The 19,888-nt window shown below is 42.9% G+C and overlaps 1 protein-coding gene across 2 annotated transcripts; it reads left to right on the top strand.

The window, feature by feature from the left end:
- Nucleotides 1-6,825: 6,825 nt before the first annotated feature.
- LOC129861163 (glucose-6-phosphate 1-dehydrogenase-like) lies at nt 6,826-19,695 on the top strand. 2 transcript variants are annotated; one of them, XM_055932338.1, is made up of 13 exons: nt 6,826-6,916; nt 8,883-9,004; nt 15,568-15,605; nt 15,739-15,847; nt 15,973-16,190; nt 16,410-16,568; nt 16,743-16,868; nt 16,991-17,084; nt 17,263-17,449; nt 17,559-17,794; nt 17,941-18,017; nt 18,186-18,278; nt 18,391-19,695. In XM_055932338.1, the coding sequence occupies exons 1-13, from the start codon at nt 6,895-6,897 to the stop codon at nt 18,479-18,481; spliced, it is 1,572 nt and encodes a 523-aa protein (XP_055788313.1). In that variant the 5' UTR covers nt 6,826-6,894; the 3' UTR covers nt 18,482-19,695. The 2 variants fall into 2 exon arrangements, with proteins under 2 accessions (XP_055788313.1, XP_055788314.1); XM_055932339.1 differs by lacking the exon at nt 6,826-6,916 and adding an exon at nt 6,928-7,081.
- Nucleotides 19,696-19,888: the final 193 nt, after the last annotated feature.

Here is a 19,888-nt window from a genome sequence, read left to right as displayed (position 1 = left end):
AGTTCTTGACATTTTCAGGATTGAATGACCATGTCTTAAAGTAATAATGGGTGGTTTCTTTTTGCTTATTTGAGCTTTTCTTGCCATAATATGGACCTGGTCTTTTACCAAATAGGGTTATCTTCTGTATACCACCGCTACTTTGTCAAAACAAAAAAGATTGGCTCAAATACATTAAGGAAAGAAGTTACACAAATTAAAAAAAGTCAAGCCTGTTCATTGAAATGCAGTCCAGGTGACTACCTCAAGAAGCTGGTTGAGAGAATGCGAAGAGTGTGGAAAGGGTGGCTATTTGAAGAATCTCAAATATACAATATAACACTTTTTTTGGTTACAACATGATTCCATATGTGTTAATTCAAAGTTTTGATTTCTTCACTATTCTACAATGTAGAAAATGGTAAAGAAAAAAATGCTGGAATGATTAAGTGTCCAAACGTGTATATACAGGTGAAGTCGGAAGTTTACAAACACTTAGGTTGGAGTCATTAAAACTCGTTTTTCAACCACTCCACAAATTTCTTGATAACAAACTATAGTTTCGTCAAGTTGGTTAGGTCATCTACTTTGTGCATGACACAAGTAATTTTTCCAACAATTATTTACAGACAGATTATTTCACTTATAATTCACTGTAACATATTCCAGTGTGTCAGAAGTTTACATACACTAAGTTGACTGTGCCTTTAAACAGCTTGGAAAATTCCAGAAAATGATGTCCTGGCTTTAGAATCTTCTGATAGGCTAATTGACATCATTTGAGGCAATTGGAGGTGTACCTGTAGATGTATTTCAAGGCCTACCTTCAAACTCAGTACCTCATTGCTTGACATCATGGGAAAATAAAAAGAAATCAGCCAAGACCTTAGAAAAGAATTGAGACCACAAGTCTGGTTCATCCTTGGGAGCAATTTCCAAACGCCTGAAAGTACCATGTTCATCTGTATAAACAATAGTACGCAAGTATAAACACCATGGGACCACGCAGCTGTCATACCGCTCAGGAAGGAGACACGTTCTGTCTCCTAGAGATGAACGTACTTTGGTGCGAAAGGTGAAAATCTATCCCAGAACAACAGCAAAGGACCTTGTGCAGATGCTGGAGGAAACAGGTACAAAAGTATCTATATCCACAGTAAAACGAGGCCTATATTGACATAACCTGAAAGGCCGCTCAGCAAGGAAGAAGCCACTGCTCCAAAACCTTAATTAAAAAGCCAGACTACGGTTTGCAACTGCACATGGGGACAAAGATCATACTTTTTGGAGAAATGTCCTCTGATCTGATGAAACAAAAATATAACTGTTTGGCCATAATGACCATGTTTGGAGGAAAAAGGAGAATGCTTGCAAGCCGAAGAACACCATCCCAACCGTGAAGCACGGGGGTGGCAGCATCATGTTGTGAGGGGGCTTTGCTGCAGGAGGGACCGGTGCACTTCACAAAATAGATGGCATCATGAGGCAGGGAAATTATGTGGATATATTGAAGTAACATCTTATGACATAAGTCAGGAAGTTAAAGCTTGGTCGCAAATGGGTCTTCTAAATGGTCAATGACCCCAAGCATACTTCCAAAGTTGTCGCAAAATGGCTTAAGGACAACAAAGTCAAGATATTGGAGTGGCCATCACAAAGCCCTGACCTCAATCCTATAGAAAATGTTTGGGCAGAACTGAAAAAGTGTGTGTTAGCAAGGAGGCCTACAAACCTGACTCAGTTACACCAGCTCTGTCAGGAGGAATGGGCCAAAATTCACCCAACTTATTGTGGGAAGCTTGTGGAAGGCTACCTGAAACGTTTGACCCAAGTTTAACAATTTAAAGGCAATGCTACCAAATACTAATTGAGTGTATGTAAACCTTTGACCCACTGGGAATGTGATGAAAAAGAGAAAAGCTTAAATAAATCATCCTCTCTACTATTATTCTGAGATTTCACATTCTTAAATTAAAGTGGTGATCCTAACTGACCTAAGACAGGGAATTATTACTGGGATTAAATGTCAGGAATTGTGAAAAACTGAGTTTAAATGTATTTGGCTAAGGTGTATGTAAACCTCCGACTTCAACTGTATATATATATATATCTCAGCAAAAAAAGAAACATCCTCACTGTCAGCTGCATTTGATTTCAGCAAACATGTTTAAATATTTGTATGAACATAACAAGATTCAACAACTGAGACATAAAGTGAACAATTTCCACAGACACGTGACTAACAGAAATGGAATAATGTGTCCCTGAACAAATGGGGGGGGGGGAAATCAGAAGTTATCTGTAGTCCTTATCAGCTGCATTAAGTACTGCAGTGCATCTCCTCGTGGACTGCACCAGATTTGCCAGTTCTTGCTGTGAGATGTTACCCCACTCTTCCACCAAGGCACCTGCAAGCTCCTGGACATTTCTGGGGGGAATGGACCTAGCCCTCACCCTCCGATCCAACAGGTCCCAGACGTGCTAAATGGGATTGAGATACGGGCTCTTCGCTGGCCATGGCAGAACACTGACATTCCTGTCTTGCAGGAAATCACGCACAGAACAGGCAGTATGGCTGGTGGCATTGTCATGCAGGAGGGTCATGTCAGGATGAGCCTGCAGGAAGGGTACCACGTGAGGGAGGAGGATGTCTTCCCTGTAACGCACAGCGTTGAGATTGCCTGCAATGACAACAAGCTCAGTCCGATGATGCTGTGACACACCGCCCCAGACCACCACAGAGATCCTTGATGAAAACCTGCTCCAGAGAGCTCAGGACCTCAAACTGGGGCGAAGGTTCACCTTCCAACAGGACAATAACCCTAAGCACACAGCCAAGACAATGCAGGAGTGGCTTCGAGACAAGTCTCTGAATGTCCTTGAGTGGCCCAGCCAGAGCCCGGACTTGAACCCAATCGAACATCTCTGGAGAGACCTGAAAATAGCTGTGCAGCAATGCTTCCCCATCCAACCTGACAGAGCCTGAGAAGTTCTGCAGAGAAGAATGGGAGAAAATCCTCAAATCAAAATTTGTTGGTCACATTAACATATTTAGCAGATGTTTTTGCGGGTGTAGCGAAAAACAGAAGTGCCAAGCTTGTAGCGTCATACCCAAGAAGATTCGAAACTGTAATTGCTGCCAAAGGTGTTTAAACAAATTACTAAGTACTTCAGAAATACAGTGTTGACATTGTTAATGTTGTAAATGACTGTTGTAGCTGGAAACGGCTGATTTTTCAGGGAATATCTACATAGACGTACAAAGACCCATTATCAGCAACCATCACTCCTTTGTTCCAATGGTCGTTGTGTTAGCTAATCCAAGTTTATAATTTTAAAATGCTAATTGATGATTAGAAACCCCTTTTGCAATTATGTTAGCACAGCTGCAAACTGTTGTCCTGATTAAAGAAGCAATACAACTGGCCTTCTTTAGACTAGTTGAGTCTCTAGAGCATCAGCATTTGTGGGTTCGATTATAGGCTCAAAATGGCTAGAAACAAATAACTTTCTTCTGAAACTCATCAGTCTATTCTTGTTCTGAGAAATGACGGCTATTCCATGCGAGAAATTGCCAAGAAACTGAAGATCTCATTCAAAGCTGTGTACTACTCCCTTCACAGAACAGCGCAAACTGGCTCTAACCAGAATAGAAAGAGGAGTGGGAGACCCCGGTGCACAACTGAGCCAGAGGACAAGTACATTAGAGTGTCTAGTTTGAGAGACAGACACCTCGCAAGTTCTCAACTGGCAGCTTCATTAAATAGTACCCGCAATACACCAGTCTCAACGTCAACAGTGAAGAGGCGACTCCGGGAAGGCAGAGTTGCAAAGAAAAAAACAAATCTCAGACTGCCCAATAAAAAGAAAATACTAAAATGGGCAAAAGAACACAGACACTAGACAAAGCAACTCTGCTTAGAAGGCCAGCATACCGGAGTCTCCAATTCATTGTTGATGTTAAGACTGGTGTTTTGCGGTAGGCCCTAAAAATTGTCAAAGACCCCAGCCACCCCAGTCATAGACTGTTCTATCTACTACCGTATGGCAAGCGGTACCGGAGTGCTAAGTCTAGGACAAAAAGGCTTCTCAACAGTTTTTACCCTGAAGCCATAAGATTCCTGAACAGGTAACCAAATGGTTACCCGGACTATTTGCATTGTGTGCCCCTCCCCTAACCCCTCTTTTACGCTGCTGCTACTCTCTGTTTATTTTATATGCATAGTCACTTTAACTATACGTTCATGTACATACTACCTCAATTGGCCCGACCAACCAGTGCTCCTGCACATTGGCTAACCCGGCTATCTGCATTGTGTCCCACCACCCGCCAACCCCTCTTTTTACGCTACTGCTAGTCTCTGTTCATCATATCTGCATAGTCACTTTAACCATACCTACATGTACATACTATCTCAATAAGCCTGACTAACCGGTGTCTGTATATAGCCTTGCTACTCTTATTTTCAAATGTCTTTTTACTGTTGCTTTATTTCTTTACTTACCTACACACACACACACACACACACACACACACACACACACACACACACACACACACACACACACACACACACGCATGCACACACACACACCTTTTTCGCATTATTGGTTAGAGCCTGTAAGTAAGCATTTCACTGTAAGGTCTACTACACCTGTTGTATTCGGCACACATGACAAATAAACTTTGATTTGATTTGCGGGTACTATTGAATGAAGCTGCCAGTTGAGGACTTGTGAGGCGTCTGTTTCTGAAGCTAGACACTCTAATACCGTGAGTCTCAACTGGGGGTCGCGGGAAGGATTAAGGGGTTGCGAGACTTGTGCAAGAATATAAAATATGTATATATATATTATTTTGAACGGTAACCGCCGCAGCGCTTATTGTTGCTGACTTTATACAACGTTACAGCAATGCAATGCACTGCTTATTGCTGCTGACTTTACACTCGCGGCACGTCCACAGTGAGGAAATGGCTACTTACAGTGGCTTGAGAAAGTATTCACCCCCTTGGCATTTTTTGGGGGTGTTTGTATCATTTAGATTTACACAACATGCCTACCACTTTGAAGATGCAAAAAAACATTTTTGGGGGTGAAACAAACAACAAAGAAAAAAAAATAGAACTTGAGCTTGCATAACTATCCACTCCCCCAAAGCCAATATTTTATAGAGCAACCTTTTGCAGCAATTACAGCTGCAAGTCTCTTGTGGTATGTCTCTATAAACTTGGCACATCTAGCCACTGGGATTTTTTCCCATTCTTCGAGGCAAAACTGCTCCAGCTCCTTCAAGTTGGATGGGTTCTGCTGGTGTACAGCAATCTTTAAGTCATACTACAGAGTCTCAATTGGATTGAGGTCTGTGCTTTGACTAGGCCATTCCAAGAAATGTAAATGTTTCCCCTTAAACCACTCGAGTGTTGCTTTCGCAGTATGCTTAGGGTCATTGTCCTGCTGGAAGGTGAACCTCTGTCCCAGTCTCAAATCTCTGGAAGACTGAAACAGGTTTCCTCAAAAATTTCCCTGTATTTACCACCATCCATCATCCCTTCAATTCTGACCAGTTTTCCAGTCCCTGCCGATGAAAAACATCCCTACAGCATGATGCTGCCACCACCATGCTTCATTTTGGGGATGGTGTTCTCAGGGTTATGAGAGGTGTTGGGTTTGCGCCAGACACAGCGTTTTCCTTGATGGCCAAAAAGCTAAATTTTTGTCTCATCTGACCAGAGTACCTTCTTCCATATGTTTGGGGAGTCTCCCACATGCCTTTTGGTGAACACCAAACGTACCATTGAAACACAGGAGTGATGGTTGCTGATAATGGACCTCTGTACGCCTATGTAGATATTCCATAAAAAATCAGACGTTTCCAGCTACAATAGTCATTTACAACATTAACAATGTCTACACTATATTTCTGATCAATTTGATGTTATTTTAATGGACAAAAAAATAGCTTTTCTTTAAAAAACAAGGACATTTCTAAGTGACCCCAAACTTTTGAACAGTAGTGTGTATATATACACATAAAACTATGTGGACACCCTTCAAATTAGTGGATTTAGCTATTTCAGCTACACCTGTTGTTGACAAGTGTATAAAATCAAGCACACAGCCATGCAATCTCCACAAACAACCCTTGGCACTCAAATGACCTTACTGACGAGCTCAGTGATTTTCAACATGGCACCGTCATAGAATGCCACCCTTCCAACAAGTCAGTTCGTGAAATTTCGTCCCTGCTAGAGCTGCCCCGGTCAACTGTAAGTGCTGTTATTGTGAAGTGGAAACGTCTAGGAGCATATCGTCTGTGTGTGGCATGTATCATGGATCATGGGCGGCAGGGTAGCCTAGTGGTTAGAGCGTTGGACTAGTAACTGAAAGGTTGCAAATCCCCGAGCTGACAAGGTACAAATCTGTCGTTCTGCCCCTGAACAAGGTAGTTGTTCCTAGACCGTCATTGAAAATAATAATTTGTTCTTAACTGACTTGCCTAGTTAAATAAAGGTAAAATAAAAATATATAATGGATAATGAAATCAAGCATAAGCAGAGAAATTATGTTCCCTTGTGAAAGGAAGTATTTTCAGAAAATTGACTAGCAAGGATTTTCAATACCAGATGATGATCTGTTGATTTATGTTTATTATTTAGAATTAGCCGTGTTTGGTGTCTCTTCCATGTTCATGCAGTTTATGCATTACTTTATTTATAATCCCAGAAAGTATATTGTCCAGGATTTGACCCAGGCTGGTCAAACTAGCCCCTCTCTGCTACATATCCAATTGCATGTCTGTCATGGCTATTTCTTCACTTTGATTGGTGTTTTTCTCTGAAGAGTGTACAGATAACCACGCCCCACCCATCTTTTGCTGGACTTGGAAATGTGACGTCATTGGAGGCAACGGTGATGGGAAGTGGATCGAGCGCTGGTGAGTTTCTCTCTAAACCAATAAAATCACTGAATTCGGTTGTGTCATTTCGACAGGGAAGAAAGAAACTGCAATAAGTTTTGTAAATTTACAGAAGTTTCGGGCGAAGATAGCTCTGGTTTCGCCACATTCTCAGATAATCGTTTGAATTGGAAATGGCTGGAAGTAAGTAACCGTATATAGTTTTGTAAACGTTCTGATTACGAAAAGCTTGACAGTTAGCCGAGCGCTAGCAGGTAATTTTGCTGCTACATTCTTGTCACGCTGTCAAAACAGCCACGAACATGATGGGATGTTATAGTGTCAGTATGGTATGCCATTAAATAAACGTGTGCAATTTATTGCTCGTTACTTTGATGGGTGACCTAGGTCCAAATATTGTGTACAGAACATGAATAGTTTGCTTGCTAGCTAATTTACCTTGTAACGTTGCAGGTGCAAATTCGTCTAGTTAGCGTGGCTAGGCAAGTGAGCCCAGTCAGTATTATTTCAGTAGTCACTGCTAGCTAGGTTGGGCCCTTTTTAAATACGGGTTTGGGCTGAGGATCTTGCTAATAACATTATAGTTGATGGTGTGTTGTCACTGTGCGTCTGCAAAGTGGCGAACGCTTATCCGCGAAGGATGCGCGGTCTGTAAATTGTATCTAATATTTGTGTATATATATTTTTAAATACTGTTTACCCCTCTAACGTTACCTGACCCAAGAGCGACCTGCCAGTGTTGCCATTACACAACAAGGAACTGGTATGATTACTGTAGTTTACAGTAATATTGATGTAACATGTCTCGTCTTGTAGATGTTTCCACAGTTGTCAAATTGACTGGATGTCATTTGGGTGGTGGACAGTTCATGATACATGGGGAAACTGTTGAGCTTAAAAAACCCAGCGTTGCGCCTAAAAAATTTAGCGTTTCGCCTGGCACTAACTACCATACCCTGTTCAAAGGCACTTACATATGTTTCCTTGCCCATTCACCCTCTGAATGGCACACGCAAGCAATGTCTCAATGCTTAAAAATCCTTCTTTATCCTGTCTCCTTCCCTATATCTACGCTGATTTTAAGTGGATTTAACAAGTGACATCAATAAGGGATCATCACTTTCACCTGGTCAGTCTGTCATGGCAAGAGCAGGTGTTAATGTTTTGTATACAGTGTTATATAAATATCTTGATTTAGAAGAGGTGCTAAACATGGACTTAGTGTTAACCCGTTGCCATTTAGGCAAAATAAGAGTACTGCTTTTGAAGGTGGTACACAATACATCTTGGTTACTTATTAGCTTATGACCAGAAAGGGTAGGCCCATTCTTTACCAAATGTGTATAATGCAATATGGAACAGATGGCTGTGTAATACCTTTATCGTTTGATGGTTTTATAGACTCTAGGCTGTTTGTGCCCACTTCAAATAAAGTGCTATTTGGTTAGAAGACATTTGGTGTTAAAACTGTTTTCCTCAAAAAAAAAGGAGTGCTTCCTGAAAGTAAATCTACATTTTTCAAATTTCTGTTCCCCTTTGGACAATCTTACTGCTCGTAGAACACAAGGAAGTAGAAATAAGAATGTAGCAGTCTATTGTTCTGTCACTTATTGTAGCTTGCCTCTTTTGTCTATCCCAAGGCATTGCTGTGTCTCTGAGCGTTCAGATAGTTCATTGTTTGTGTGTGGTGTTATTTAACTTGCTATGTGTTTGAAAGTGATTTGTGGCTGTTATACTCCCTTGGTATGAATCATCGTGCCAGTCAGGACCCAGAGCAGTACTCTTACTGCTCTAGTCTATTGGCATAATAGTGTGATATTCAAAGATAGTTTTTACTCTGTCACTCCTTTAGTATGCTATTAAACTAGACTACAGTAGACTACACTGTATTATTCATATTGTGGGTTCCTGCATGTATTATCATTCATGTTTGGCCAATCTTGTTATTGATAATAACTTGTTTTTGACATTTATCTTTGCCTAGGAAAATTGAGTGCCATTCCCCTATCTCGGTCCGAGGTGTTCGGAGAGCTGCGGAAGGAGCTGCATGATGACAAGGAGTTCCATCAGTCCGACGCTCACATTTTCATCATCATGGGAGCATCGGTGAGATGGGGAAGATGGGAGGGAATGTGGGGAAATTAGAGGCTACTTTGATTATTGATGAATGACCCTGCAAGTTTTGGCCCTCCACAGCACAGTCAACTTTATTTTTATAATTACAAAAGCTGTGAATGGAATGATGGAGTGAGTGTGTGTGTGTTTTGATGCATATTGGAGAGAGTGACTGACAAAATAAGTGAATCAGTTGAGGTTGTGAACATCATCTATCCTCTTTTGGACTTTTGTGAAATTCCCTGAAAATGTGTGCCATTTAAGGCACTTTTGTCCAAACCAACTTAGTCATGTGTGAGTACATTTTACGTATGGTGGCCCCAGCAGGAATCGAACCCACAACAATTGGTATCGCAAGCGCCATGCATTACCGGCTGAGCCACACAGGACCAATATGATGAAATGAAACCTGTAATCAATTCTGAGGTAGTTCAAGATCGATCAGTTGCACTGGATTAACAATTTACTAAATGTAGGCTACCAAAATTAGGATACATTTGTCCGAGACACACACAATTAGTCTTTTCCTAGAATAATTGTAATGTTTTGTTCAGTTATACCTATTTTATCAAATATTTTGTAGATTTTAGGTGGACAGATAAGGGAACACATTTAGTGAGAACGGTGTGTTGAAACATCAAAATGGACAAGAGGGGTTGCACATCTGAGGAAATGTAGAAATTTCATTGAGACACATTACACAGAGCTTGTGTAACTAAGCAACCCCAGAATCACTTGCGCTCGCTGTAGTCTGGCCTTGATACAAAGAGAACTAACAATCATGAACCTTGATATTATGACAGACTATTTGTTAGCCAATCATGTTCAGCTTGAACTGTTTGTTAGTTAATCATGTTGCGCACAGACATTACGTTGGCCAATCATAGTGTATGAACTGATCTTTTGTTGACCAACTCAGCTGACTGACTGTATGTTCCCCAGTCACAGAGATGGCCTAATGAGTCAGAATTATAGGTTGTGGGAAATTACTTTCTATCTCTTCTCCTATCAGTACTTACCGGTACAAGGATTATCAATTCACTGACTCAGTCCAGTCACTTTGAAGTTGCATTTTCTTACAGTATTTCCTTCTCTAGAAAAAGTCCTCCTCTCTAGGCCTACAATGATTTTTCTTGTTTTCGCCTGTAACACCTGCCCAGTTAACTGATAAAATGTACTGTCGGAGAGGAGCTCAATGTATCATTCTTCCGCCCACTTCTCCATTTAGGTTAGTTTCTCCCACTCTATTTTCTCTTGGTTGAAAGGAGTGGTGCGAGAGCTGAATAGTGCAGTGTCACTGTCTGTCAGCGGTTTCCTTTCATAACGAAGGTAGAGGCATGTTGGGAATCAGAATGGGGGAATGGTGGTAAGGCATAGCCTTGTGGTGTCTATGGTGGTTTTTGGGAATAGTGATGTACTACTACATAGGCTACTGTAAAATATGGTTTGTGTGCAATGCTGCAATCAGTCCTTGACACTCAGCAAGCACACACCAATCACAAGCTGGTGTTACATGTACACAAAAACACACCGCAGGCACACACACCACCTCACTCGACGTGGTCTCATTACAGTCGCTATCCCAATGAAACGTTAGTAAATATTCATGATTAACTGAAGAATGATGAGAGAAATGTGATTCGATGCTGTATGTCAAGCCACCCTCAGTTTGCATTTTCTTCTCAGCTGAGGCGGGACAGAAGGCCAGTAGTCATGGACAGACTGGGGCTGGGCATAGGCTAATGCATATCAGTTTAAAGGTGTAACCCATTTAGTCATTAAAGACACAACTCACTGGAATAAGACACAAATAATAGTCCATAAGGCCATTCAGATGAATTATTATGTTTAAGTTTTCCCCAAGTGGCAAACCATGCCCGCTTGGTGTTCAACCTTCCTAAGTTCTCCCATGTCACCCCGCTCCTCCGCACACAGCTCGCATCATCTTCAAGACCCTGATGCTTGCCTATGGAGCAGCAAGGGGAACTGCACCTCCTTACCTTCAGGCTTTGCTCAAACCCTACATCCCAAACCGAGCACTCTGTACCGTCACCTCTGGTCTCTTGGCCCTCCCACCCCTACAGGAGGGCAGCTCCCGCTCAGCTCAGCCCAGTCCAAGCTCTTCTGTCTCTTCTGCAGTCCTCATGCCTCCTTGCAGTATGCCTAAGGCATGTTCACGCCGATGAGCAGAGACCCTGGGCATCTTTCTTTTGGTGTTTTTCAGAGTCAGTACAAAGGCGTCTTTAGTGTCCTCTAAGTTTTCATAACTGTGACCTCAATTGCCTATCGCCTGTAAGCTGTTCTTGTCTTAATGACCGTTCCACAGGTGCATGTTCATTAATTGTTTATGGTTCTTTGAACAAGCATGGGAAACTGTTTTTAAACCGTTTGAAGAATCTGTAGGCATTTGGATTTTTACAAATTATCTTTGAAAGACAGGGTCCTGAAAAAGGGACGTTTCTTTTTTTGCTGAGTTTGTTAACATGAAGAGAGGACGAAGATTTTTGGTATACATCTTTAAGGTGTCTAGTATTGATATATGCGTTTGCAATTACTCAACTTTGTTCAGTGTGGTCATAGAATGAGTAAACATGTTGACGGCAAAAATAGTGACCGGCGGGATATCAGTGTATCAGATCATGACAGGAACAACGTTATCAGTGATGATGACCTACCCACCCAACTCCACTGTTGATAATGAAGAGCCAAGAGGGTCCAGTCAGAAGAGCCAAGGGAAAGCTGCAGGTGGTCGAAAATAAAGATTGATTGTTCAAACGATTGAAGAGGCCTGCCGCCGCTGTGATTTTTAACACATAGTATTCTGCCCAAATTCTGCAGAATGTGTAAAACAAAGCTGCCCCAACCCAATGGATGTTTTCCTACTAATGTATCCACCCACACTAAGAGAAATCACCATTGAAATGTCCAACCTCTACTCCACCCAGACCAAGGACAAGCAACTGTATCTGAGTATGGATGAGCTCCTTACATTCTATGGGATCCTTATCACATCTGGGTACAGCTCTGTTCCTAGAAGACACATGTACTGGTCACTTGACAGTGATGTACACAATGAAAGCATTTCAGATTCAATGCGGCGAAATCGCTTTGATGAAATAATGGCCTCTGTTCATGTGGTTGACAACACAAAGATCACTGACGACCCATTTTAAGGTCAGGCCCATCTTCTCCCAGCTCAATCAGTCATACAAAGTCATGCCATTTCAGGAATGGCTGTCATTGGATGAGAGCATGATCTAATACTATGGCCGACATGGATGTAAGCAATTCATAAGAGGTAAACCAATCCGATTTTGTTACAATCTATGGGGCCTTGCCTCATCCAGTGGTTACATGGAACCATATGGTGGATCCCACACTATCCTCTCTGAGACTGGGTTGGGTCCCTCAACCGATACAATGAGCACATGGATGGTGTTGACCTACAGGTTTTAAGATACCATATCTCGATCAGGTCTAAGAAGTGGTGGTGGCCCATCTTTGCATGGACTCTCAACAGTGCACTCGTAAACAGCCATTTCTTTTACAGAGACGTTATGGGAGGGACCATAGACCTTCTCACGGATAGTGGCACAGTCTCTTACGCAAAAGTTTGGCACGAAACCACTGAGCCGCGGAAGGAGATCTCTACTGGCTGCTACTGTTGAAGATCAGGCAAGTTATAACAAAGCTTCTCACTGGCCAATCAACACGATGCACCGGTAACAGATGTCGTCATTGTGACACGCACTACCTATGCATGTGAGAAATGCAAAGCACCACTGCACATTGAGCGCTTCAAGATATACCATGAACAGTAGAAATGAGAAGTGACTGAAAAAGGTCTGAAAAAGCCAATAAAAGAGAAGTTGACAAGTCAAATGATGAGGAGAAGCCGTACAACAAACTCTAGGAAGAAAAGTCGACAAAAGACAATCAAAATTACTGAAATGTTTTTGGAAAAGGTCAATTGATTCAAGACATACTGTATAACAGTAGGTCTGACTGATTGTAGTGCAAAATAGTGATGCACAAACGAATCATGCACTTGGTTCTGAAGCCTACCTCCTAAGATTGATTTTGTTCAGTTTAGGCCTCTACTTGAATGCAAATTCTACAGGCTACCTCTTCCTAAATGTTACCTTTACGTTCAATGTGAATGAATGACACGACTGCTATACAGTTGTTAGTGAATGTTGCACTAAAATATCGCAATGACAATGTTACAATAAATATTGCACTGAAGTACAAGTTCAAATGTTACAATAAAGTTACAATATGTTACTTTGTAACATAAAGGACATGTTGCACTAAAGTAACAATGTTGAAATACGTAGATTTGTTTTACATTTTTTTATTTGCGCTCTCAGTATTCATATCAGTGTTGTATAACGGTATTTGATAATATAAAATAGTCACACTAGGATGTGATGGGACATTCTAGTGGCAATGCTGGGGACTGCCAGTGACAGTTTTAAATGTGTTAACTGGGATGGGATATAATAATTTTGATGACTGCATAGGATACATACACTGCTCAAAAAAATAAAGGGAACACTTAAACAACACAATGTAACTCCAAGTCAATCACACTTCTGTGACATCAAACTGTCCACTTAGGAAGCAACACTGATTGACAATACATTTCACATGATGTTGTGCAAATTGAATAGACAAAAGGTGGAAATTATAGGCAATTAGCAAGACACCCCCAATAAAGGAGTGGTTCTGCAGGTGGTGACCACAGACCACTTCTCAGTTCCTATGCTTCCTGGCTGATGTTTTGGTCACTTGAATGCTGGCGGTGCTTTCACTCTAGTGGTAGCATGAGACAGAGTCTACAACCTACGCAAGTGGGTCCGGTAGTGCAGCTCATCCAGGATGGCACATCAATGCGAGCTGTGGCAAGAAGGTTTGCTGTGTCTGTCAGCGTAGTGTCCAGAGCATGGAGGCACTACCAGGAGACAGGCCAGTACATCAGGAGATGTGGAGGAGGCCGTAGGAGGGCAACAACCCAGCAGCAGGACCGCTACCTCCGCCTTTGTGCAAGGAGGAGCAGGAGGAGCACTGCCAGAGCCCTGCAAAATGACCTCCAGCAGGCCACAAATGTGCATGTGTCTGCTCAAATGGTCAGAAACAGACTCCATGAGGGTGGTTTGAGGGCCCGACGTCCACAGGTGGGGGTTGTGCTTACAGCCCAACACCGTGCAGGACGTTTGGCATTTGCCAGAGAACACCAAGATTGGCAAATTCGCCACTGGCGCCCTGTGCTCTTCAGATGAAAGCAGGTTCACACTGAGCACATGTGACAGTCTGGAGACGCCGTGGAGAACGTTCTGCTACCTGCAACATCCTCCAGCATGACCGGTTTCGCGGTGGGTCAGTCATGGTGTTGGGTGGCATTTCTTTGTGGGGCCGCACAGCCCTCCATGTGCTCGCCAGAGGTAGCCTGACTGCCATTAGGTACCGAGATGAGATCCTCAGACCCCTTGTGAGACCATATGCTGACACATGCAAATTTGTGGCCTGCTGGAGGTCATTTTGCAGGGCTCTGGCAGTGCTCCTCCTTGCACAAAGGCGGAGGTAGCGGTCCTGCTGCTGGGTTGTTGCCCTCCTACGGCCTCCTCCACATCTCCTGATGTACTGGCCTGTCTCCTGGTAGTGCCTCCATGCTCTGGACACTACGCTGACAGACACAGCAAACCTTCTTGCCACAGCTCGCATTGATGTGCCATCCTGGATGAGCTGCACTACCTGAGCCACTTGTGTGGGTTGTAGACTCCGTCTCATGCTACCACTAGAGTGAAAGCACCGCCAGCATTCAAAAGTGACCAAAACATCAGCCAGGAAACATAGGAACTGAGAAGTGGTCTGTGGTCACCACCTGCAGAACCACTCCTTTATTGGGGGTGTCTTGCTAATTTCCTATAATTTCCACCTGTTGTCTATTCCATTTGCACAACATCATGTGAAATTTATTGTCAATCAGTGTTGCTTCCTAAGTGGACAGTTTGATTTCACAGAAGTGTGATTGACTTGGAGTTACATTGTGTTGTTTAAGTGTTCCCTTAATTTTTTTGAGCAGTGTATATTAATTCAGTATACGTTATCCCACCGGTCATTGTGACCGACCATAAAACGCACCTTTTCACCTACTTTTCCATGAAAATGTAAACAAATTGTTGATTATTTCAAAGGGTTACTAATGACACATGATTTGGATATTTTCATGTCTGGGGAAAAAATTGGGATTAAATGGATTAAGTAACTCTCATGATATGACCCCCTCTGAAAAACCCACAGGCACTGACTTTGCTGATAAATACTTAGAGGAAAAATGTACTTGAAACAATTGTGATGTCTCACCTAGTTATTTTAAGATGAATGCACCAATTCTAAAATCACTGTACTAATAATCACCACACTGACAGACCTGAATGAAGCGTCTGCCTCTAGTGCCGCTATATATAGCAAAGCTAGCCTCTGTTTCAATCAACATTTTAGAGGTGACTAATCTGGTTTTGTGTTAATAATGTTCATATGTTTCGCTTTAGGGGGATCTAGCCAAAAAGAAAATCTACCCAACTCTGTGGTGAGTATGTGCAGCCTCTTTAGTCTTAAAATGAGAAGTGGCTGTTTGCACTGGATATTCTCTGTGGTGTCAAGTGATGAGTAAAAACTCCTAATGATCCTCCTTTCTGTTCTTATACCCCCGTCTCACTCAGGTGGCTGTTTAGAGATGGTCTCCTCCCTGAACAGACTCACTTTGTGGGCTTTGCCCGCTCTGACCTGACGGTGGATGCCATCAAAACTGCCTCCATGCCCTATATGAAGGTGAGACTTTCCAAATGAACGCATTACATATTGACCCACATTTTTACACTGTGGGTTAATGCATATGTTTGTGCATGTTAAAACCATAGAGATATGACAACATTCCTATCTCTCTGTGGTCCCAGGTGGCAGACTCTGAGGCGGAACGGTTGTCTGTGTTCTTCAGCCGTAACTCCTATGTCAGTGGGAAGTACACTGAGGAGAGTGCCTTCTCCAACCTCCACACCCACCTGTTGTCCCTGCCCGGGGGGGGCAAGGCCAACCGCCTCTTCTACCTCGCCCTGCCGCCCAGCGTCTACCACGATGTCACCAAGAACATCAAGCACCACTGCATGAGTACCAAGTCAGTAAGCCTGTCATGTCTTGCTGTTCAGTCTCTGACTCCCTCTCCTCCTCTGTAGTGTTGCTGAGGCCTTGAACAGGCCTGGTCATATTTAATCCACTTGCTTCATGTAATCGGTCTTGTCTGGGGAGAGCTGTTCATTAGATTAGCTTTTCCCTCTTCCGCTGTTTAATAACCAAAACATGCTTACCTCCCTTCCTATCTGTGTGTGTTTATTAGGGGCTGGAGCAGAGTGATTGTGGAGAAGCCATTTGGTCGTGACCTGCAGAGCTCAGAGGAGCTGTCCACCCACCTCTCTTCCCTGTTCACTGAGGACCAGATCTACCGCATAGACCACTACCTGGGCAAGGAGATGGTGCAGAACCTCATGGTCCTCAGGTACAGGATAAATAGTCTCCACTCTTTTTCTATTCTCTATTGCAGTCTCTGTCCCTCACTCTCTTTGCTTGGGGTGAGAAAGAACAACATTAATTAACCTTGTCACAGACAGCTGTGTCTTTCAGCTATGTTCATGTCAATAAGGCTGAGGTTAAACAGTGGTAAATATTCCAGGTTTGGGAACCGGATATTTGGGCCCATCTGGAACAGGGACAGCATAGCTTGTGTGGTCCTCACCTTCAAAGAACCCTTCGGCACCCAGGGCCGGGGCGGCTACTTTGACGATTTTGGAATCATCCGGTGAGGAGAACTGCGTTAGTGCTCAATGAAATCAAACCTCAATGAATGCATTTATTCTTGCCATGTTCTACTAGTCGGTTGTAACTTCTCACCCTCCAGTTTGTATTACATTTTTTTCCCAGGGATGTCATGCAGAACCACTTGCTCCAGATGCTCTCGCTGGTTGCCATGGAGAAGCCTGCCTCCACCAGCTCTGATGATGTCAGGGATGAAAAGGTACAGCAACATGGACACAAACTTAAGCCCAAAATGCACATCTTCACTTGACTCCATTGGCCCCTCCAGAAAACGGACACCAATATTTATTAGTTAGTAAAACCAAACAGAATAAACAAATAGACTTCAAACCAATCACTTTGTACTCTTTCTCCCTGACCACTGTCTCCCCCTGCAGGTGAAGGTGCTGAAGTGCATTGCCCCCATTACCATGTCAGATGTGGTGTTGGGGCAGTATGTGGGTGACCCAGAGGGAGAGGGGGATGCCAAGCTGGGTTACCTTGACGACCCCACTGTCCCCAAAGGCTCCACCCAGGCCACCTTCACCACAGCTGTGCTCTACGTGCACAACGAGCGCTGGGATGGTGAGAACCTCGGCTTTCTCTCTCATCAGTCTTGCTTGTTGTGCTTTCACTGTCTGGTAAAACCAGCTCACTCCTCAGTGATAACTGTAATTACTCTGTTCTTCCAAAGGTGTTCCCTTCATCCTGCGTTGCGGCAAAGCCCTGAACGAGAGGAAAGCGGAAGTGCGGTTGCAGTTCACGGATGTTCCGGGGGACATCTTTGGAGCGCAGTGTCGTAGGAATGAGCTGGTGGTGCGTGTGCAGCCCAACGAGGCCGTCTACGCCAAGATGATGAGCAAGAAACCAGGAGTGTATTTCCATCCGGAGGAAACAGAGCTGGACCTCACCTACAAAAGCAGATATAAGGTGAGATACTGAATGAACCCCCCCAATCACTTATAGAAAACAGACACTCGCACACTACCTCACCACGCTCACATTTTAGCAACCCATATATAGGCACAATGTTCAACCTCATTTGCTCAATTTTCACTAATCTTTTCTCTCCTCAGGATGTGAAGTTGCCCGACGCCTACGAGCGTCTCATCCTGGACGTCTTCTGTGGCAGCCAGATGCACTTTGTCAGAAGGTCAGTCAGGCTGTCTCGCTCAGAAGTCCCCTCTGTTGCCATGGTGTTTGTTACGCAAATAAGACTATGAACATGCATTATAATTATGTCCACAAGATGGTGCAATGCAGCCCATTGGCTGCATTACTATGTGCTACTGTCCTTACATTGTCTTCTCGTTTCACTCAGTGATGAGCTGAGGGAAGCCTGGAGGATCTTTACGCCTCTCCTTCATCAGATCGAGAGCGAGAAGCCTCCCCCCACCCCCTACATATATGGAAGGTAAGATTTACCATTAAGTTAAACAAGTATCGCAAGTCAATAGTCCCATTAATTTGTTAGTGATATTTTTGGTGTTATTTTGTGATTGATTTGTTCCTTCCCTTCTTCCTAGCCGGGGTCCAACAGAAGCAGATGAGCTTTCAAAGAGGGTTGGTTTCCACTATGAAGGAACATACAAATGGGTCAACCCCCACAGACTGTGAAACAGGATGGCAGTAGATGGGGAAGGGCCAGAGTGGGTTAATGAGCAGCAATACTTTGGTCTGATGGAGTTATTGCTCTTTCCTTTACAGACCTGTCAGGTCAACAGAGATTAGTATATATATGCATGTATGGAAAGGAAGCTATGTAAAAGTATAGGAACATAGACTAGGTCTCAGCTACTACATGAATGCTCATCAGGTCTTAACTAGTCAAGGGGGGGGGGGCGGCACTTAACCACTGGGGATGAAGGGAGTGAGAGAAACACTAGCCAAATTTCTGTTTCTCCCTCTTCTTCCTGAAGTGTGCACTCTTTTGGTTCTCTTCATGGATTCAAAAGCTGTGGCTGTGATCTGATTCTCTACCCTGACACTGCTTGTTTCCAACATACTCCTCACACCAGTCGTTCCATAAGCTGGAGTGTGTTCAAGTGCAAATGTAGGATTGGGAGAAGAGTAGACAATTGGACTGCAGCCATTGAATGGGTGCAAACATGGGCTGGAAAGATTTTCTACTGTCTTACACATTGAGGGGTAGTGTATGAATACACACTTCAGGGAAAATGGGGTGAAACAGAATTAGGCCAGAGTTGTGACATTAGTAACCATAACTATCAAAAGTTGGACCTGGAGATGGAGAACAAAATGTAGATAACTCGCTAATGGTGGGACTTACAATGAATATCTACCACCCTCCGCTATGACCACATGTATAAATGGATATAACTAATACTTTATAATGCTCTGCAGTTATTGGTGTGTTTTTTTTAATGCAGAGGACAATATTTTCTGCAGGCAGTTTCTCCTCTCAAATTTCTTAGAGCAACATTGTACTAGAACAAAGCTTTAGTGTGCTGAGTTCTCTCATTTTCACTCTTTCAGTTACTTTGCTTTTTGTTGGCATTTTCTTACATTTCCAGGCATGGCCTATTTAAGTTAATGATGTTCATTTTGGATAAGAGTTTAGAAATGACAAGGTCTGTCACAGGGTCAATATATGCTGTCTTTATAATGATATACTGTGTTATAGACTGAACATTCACGTGTTAATTCCAGAACGTATTTTGTATTCAGTCTCCATTGATACAGGTATTTTGTGTTTAAGGGGTTGGTCTCTAGAAGTATCTGGCATTCTTGTCACTTGACCATATGATTTTTTTTTTTTCTGCTTTAGAAAAATAATAATTATATGCTCAATAAATAGCTTTGCTTTACAATTCTGGCAGTTTGTCTCATGTAAAGAACAAAAATGTAGCATACAATATAGGGGGGGAAAATGTACTTGTTGATACAGCCTTTTCATGTGAAAATGGTCTGAATTATATTGAAGTAAAGGGGTATGTCTACATCTTACAATAGCTCCTAGCCTAATTGACTTGGTTGACTGTTGCAGAACTTTATTTCCCCAAG

The sequence above is a fragment of the Salvelinus fontinalis genome, chromosome 8 (genome assembly GCF_029448725.1).
Source record: "Salvelinus fontinalis isolate EN_2023a chromosome 8, ASM2944872v1, whole genome shotgun sequence".
NCBI classification, from domain to species: Eukaryota; Metazoa; Chordata; class Actinopteri; order Salmoniformes; family Salmonidae; genus Salvelinus; species Salvelinus fontinalis.
The sequence above is the reverse complement of the archived record's forward strand: the minus strand, read 5'-3'. Positions and strand labels throughout refer to the sequence as shown.

Bases quoted from the DNA above. Each gene is read 5' to 3' on its own strand.
- LOC129861163 (XM_055932338.1), top strand. From the start codon at position 6,895: ATGGGAAGTGGATCGAGCGCTG. The intron at 16,191-16,409 runs GTCAGTAAGCCT...TGTGTTTATTAG, and splicing joins CACCACTGCATGAGTACCAA to GGGCTGGAGCAGAGTGATTG. The intron at 18,018-18,185 runs GTCAGTCAGGCT...CGTTTCACTCAG, and splicing joins CAGATGCACTTTGTCAGAAG to TGATGAGCTGAGGGAAGCCT.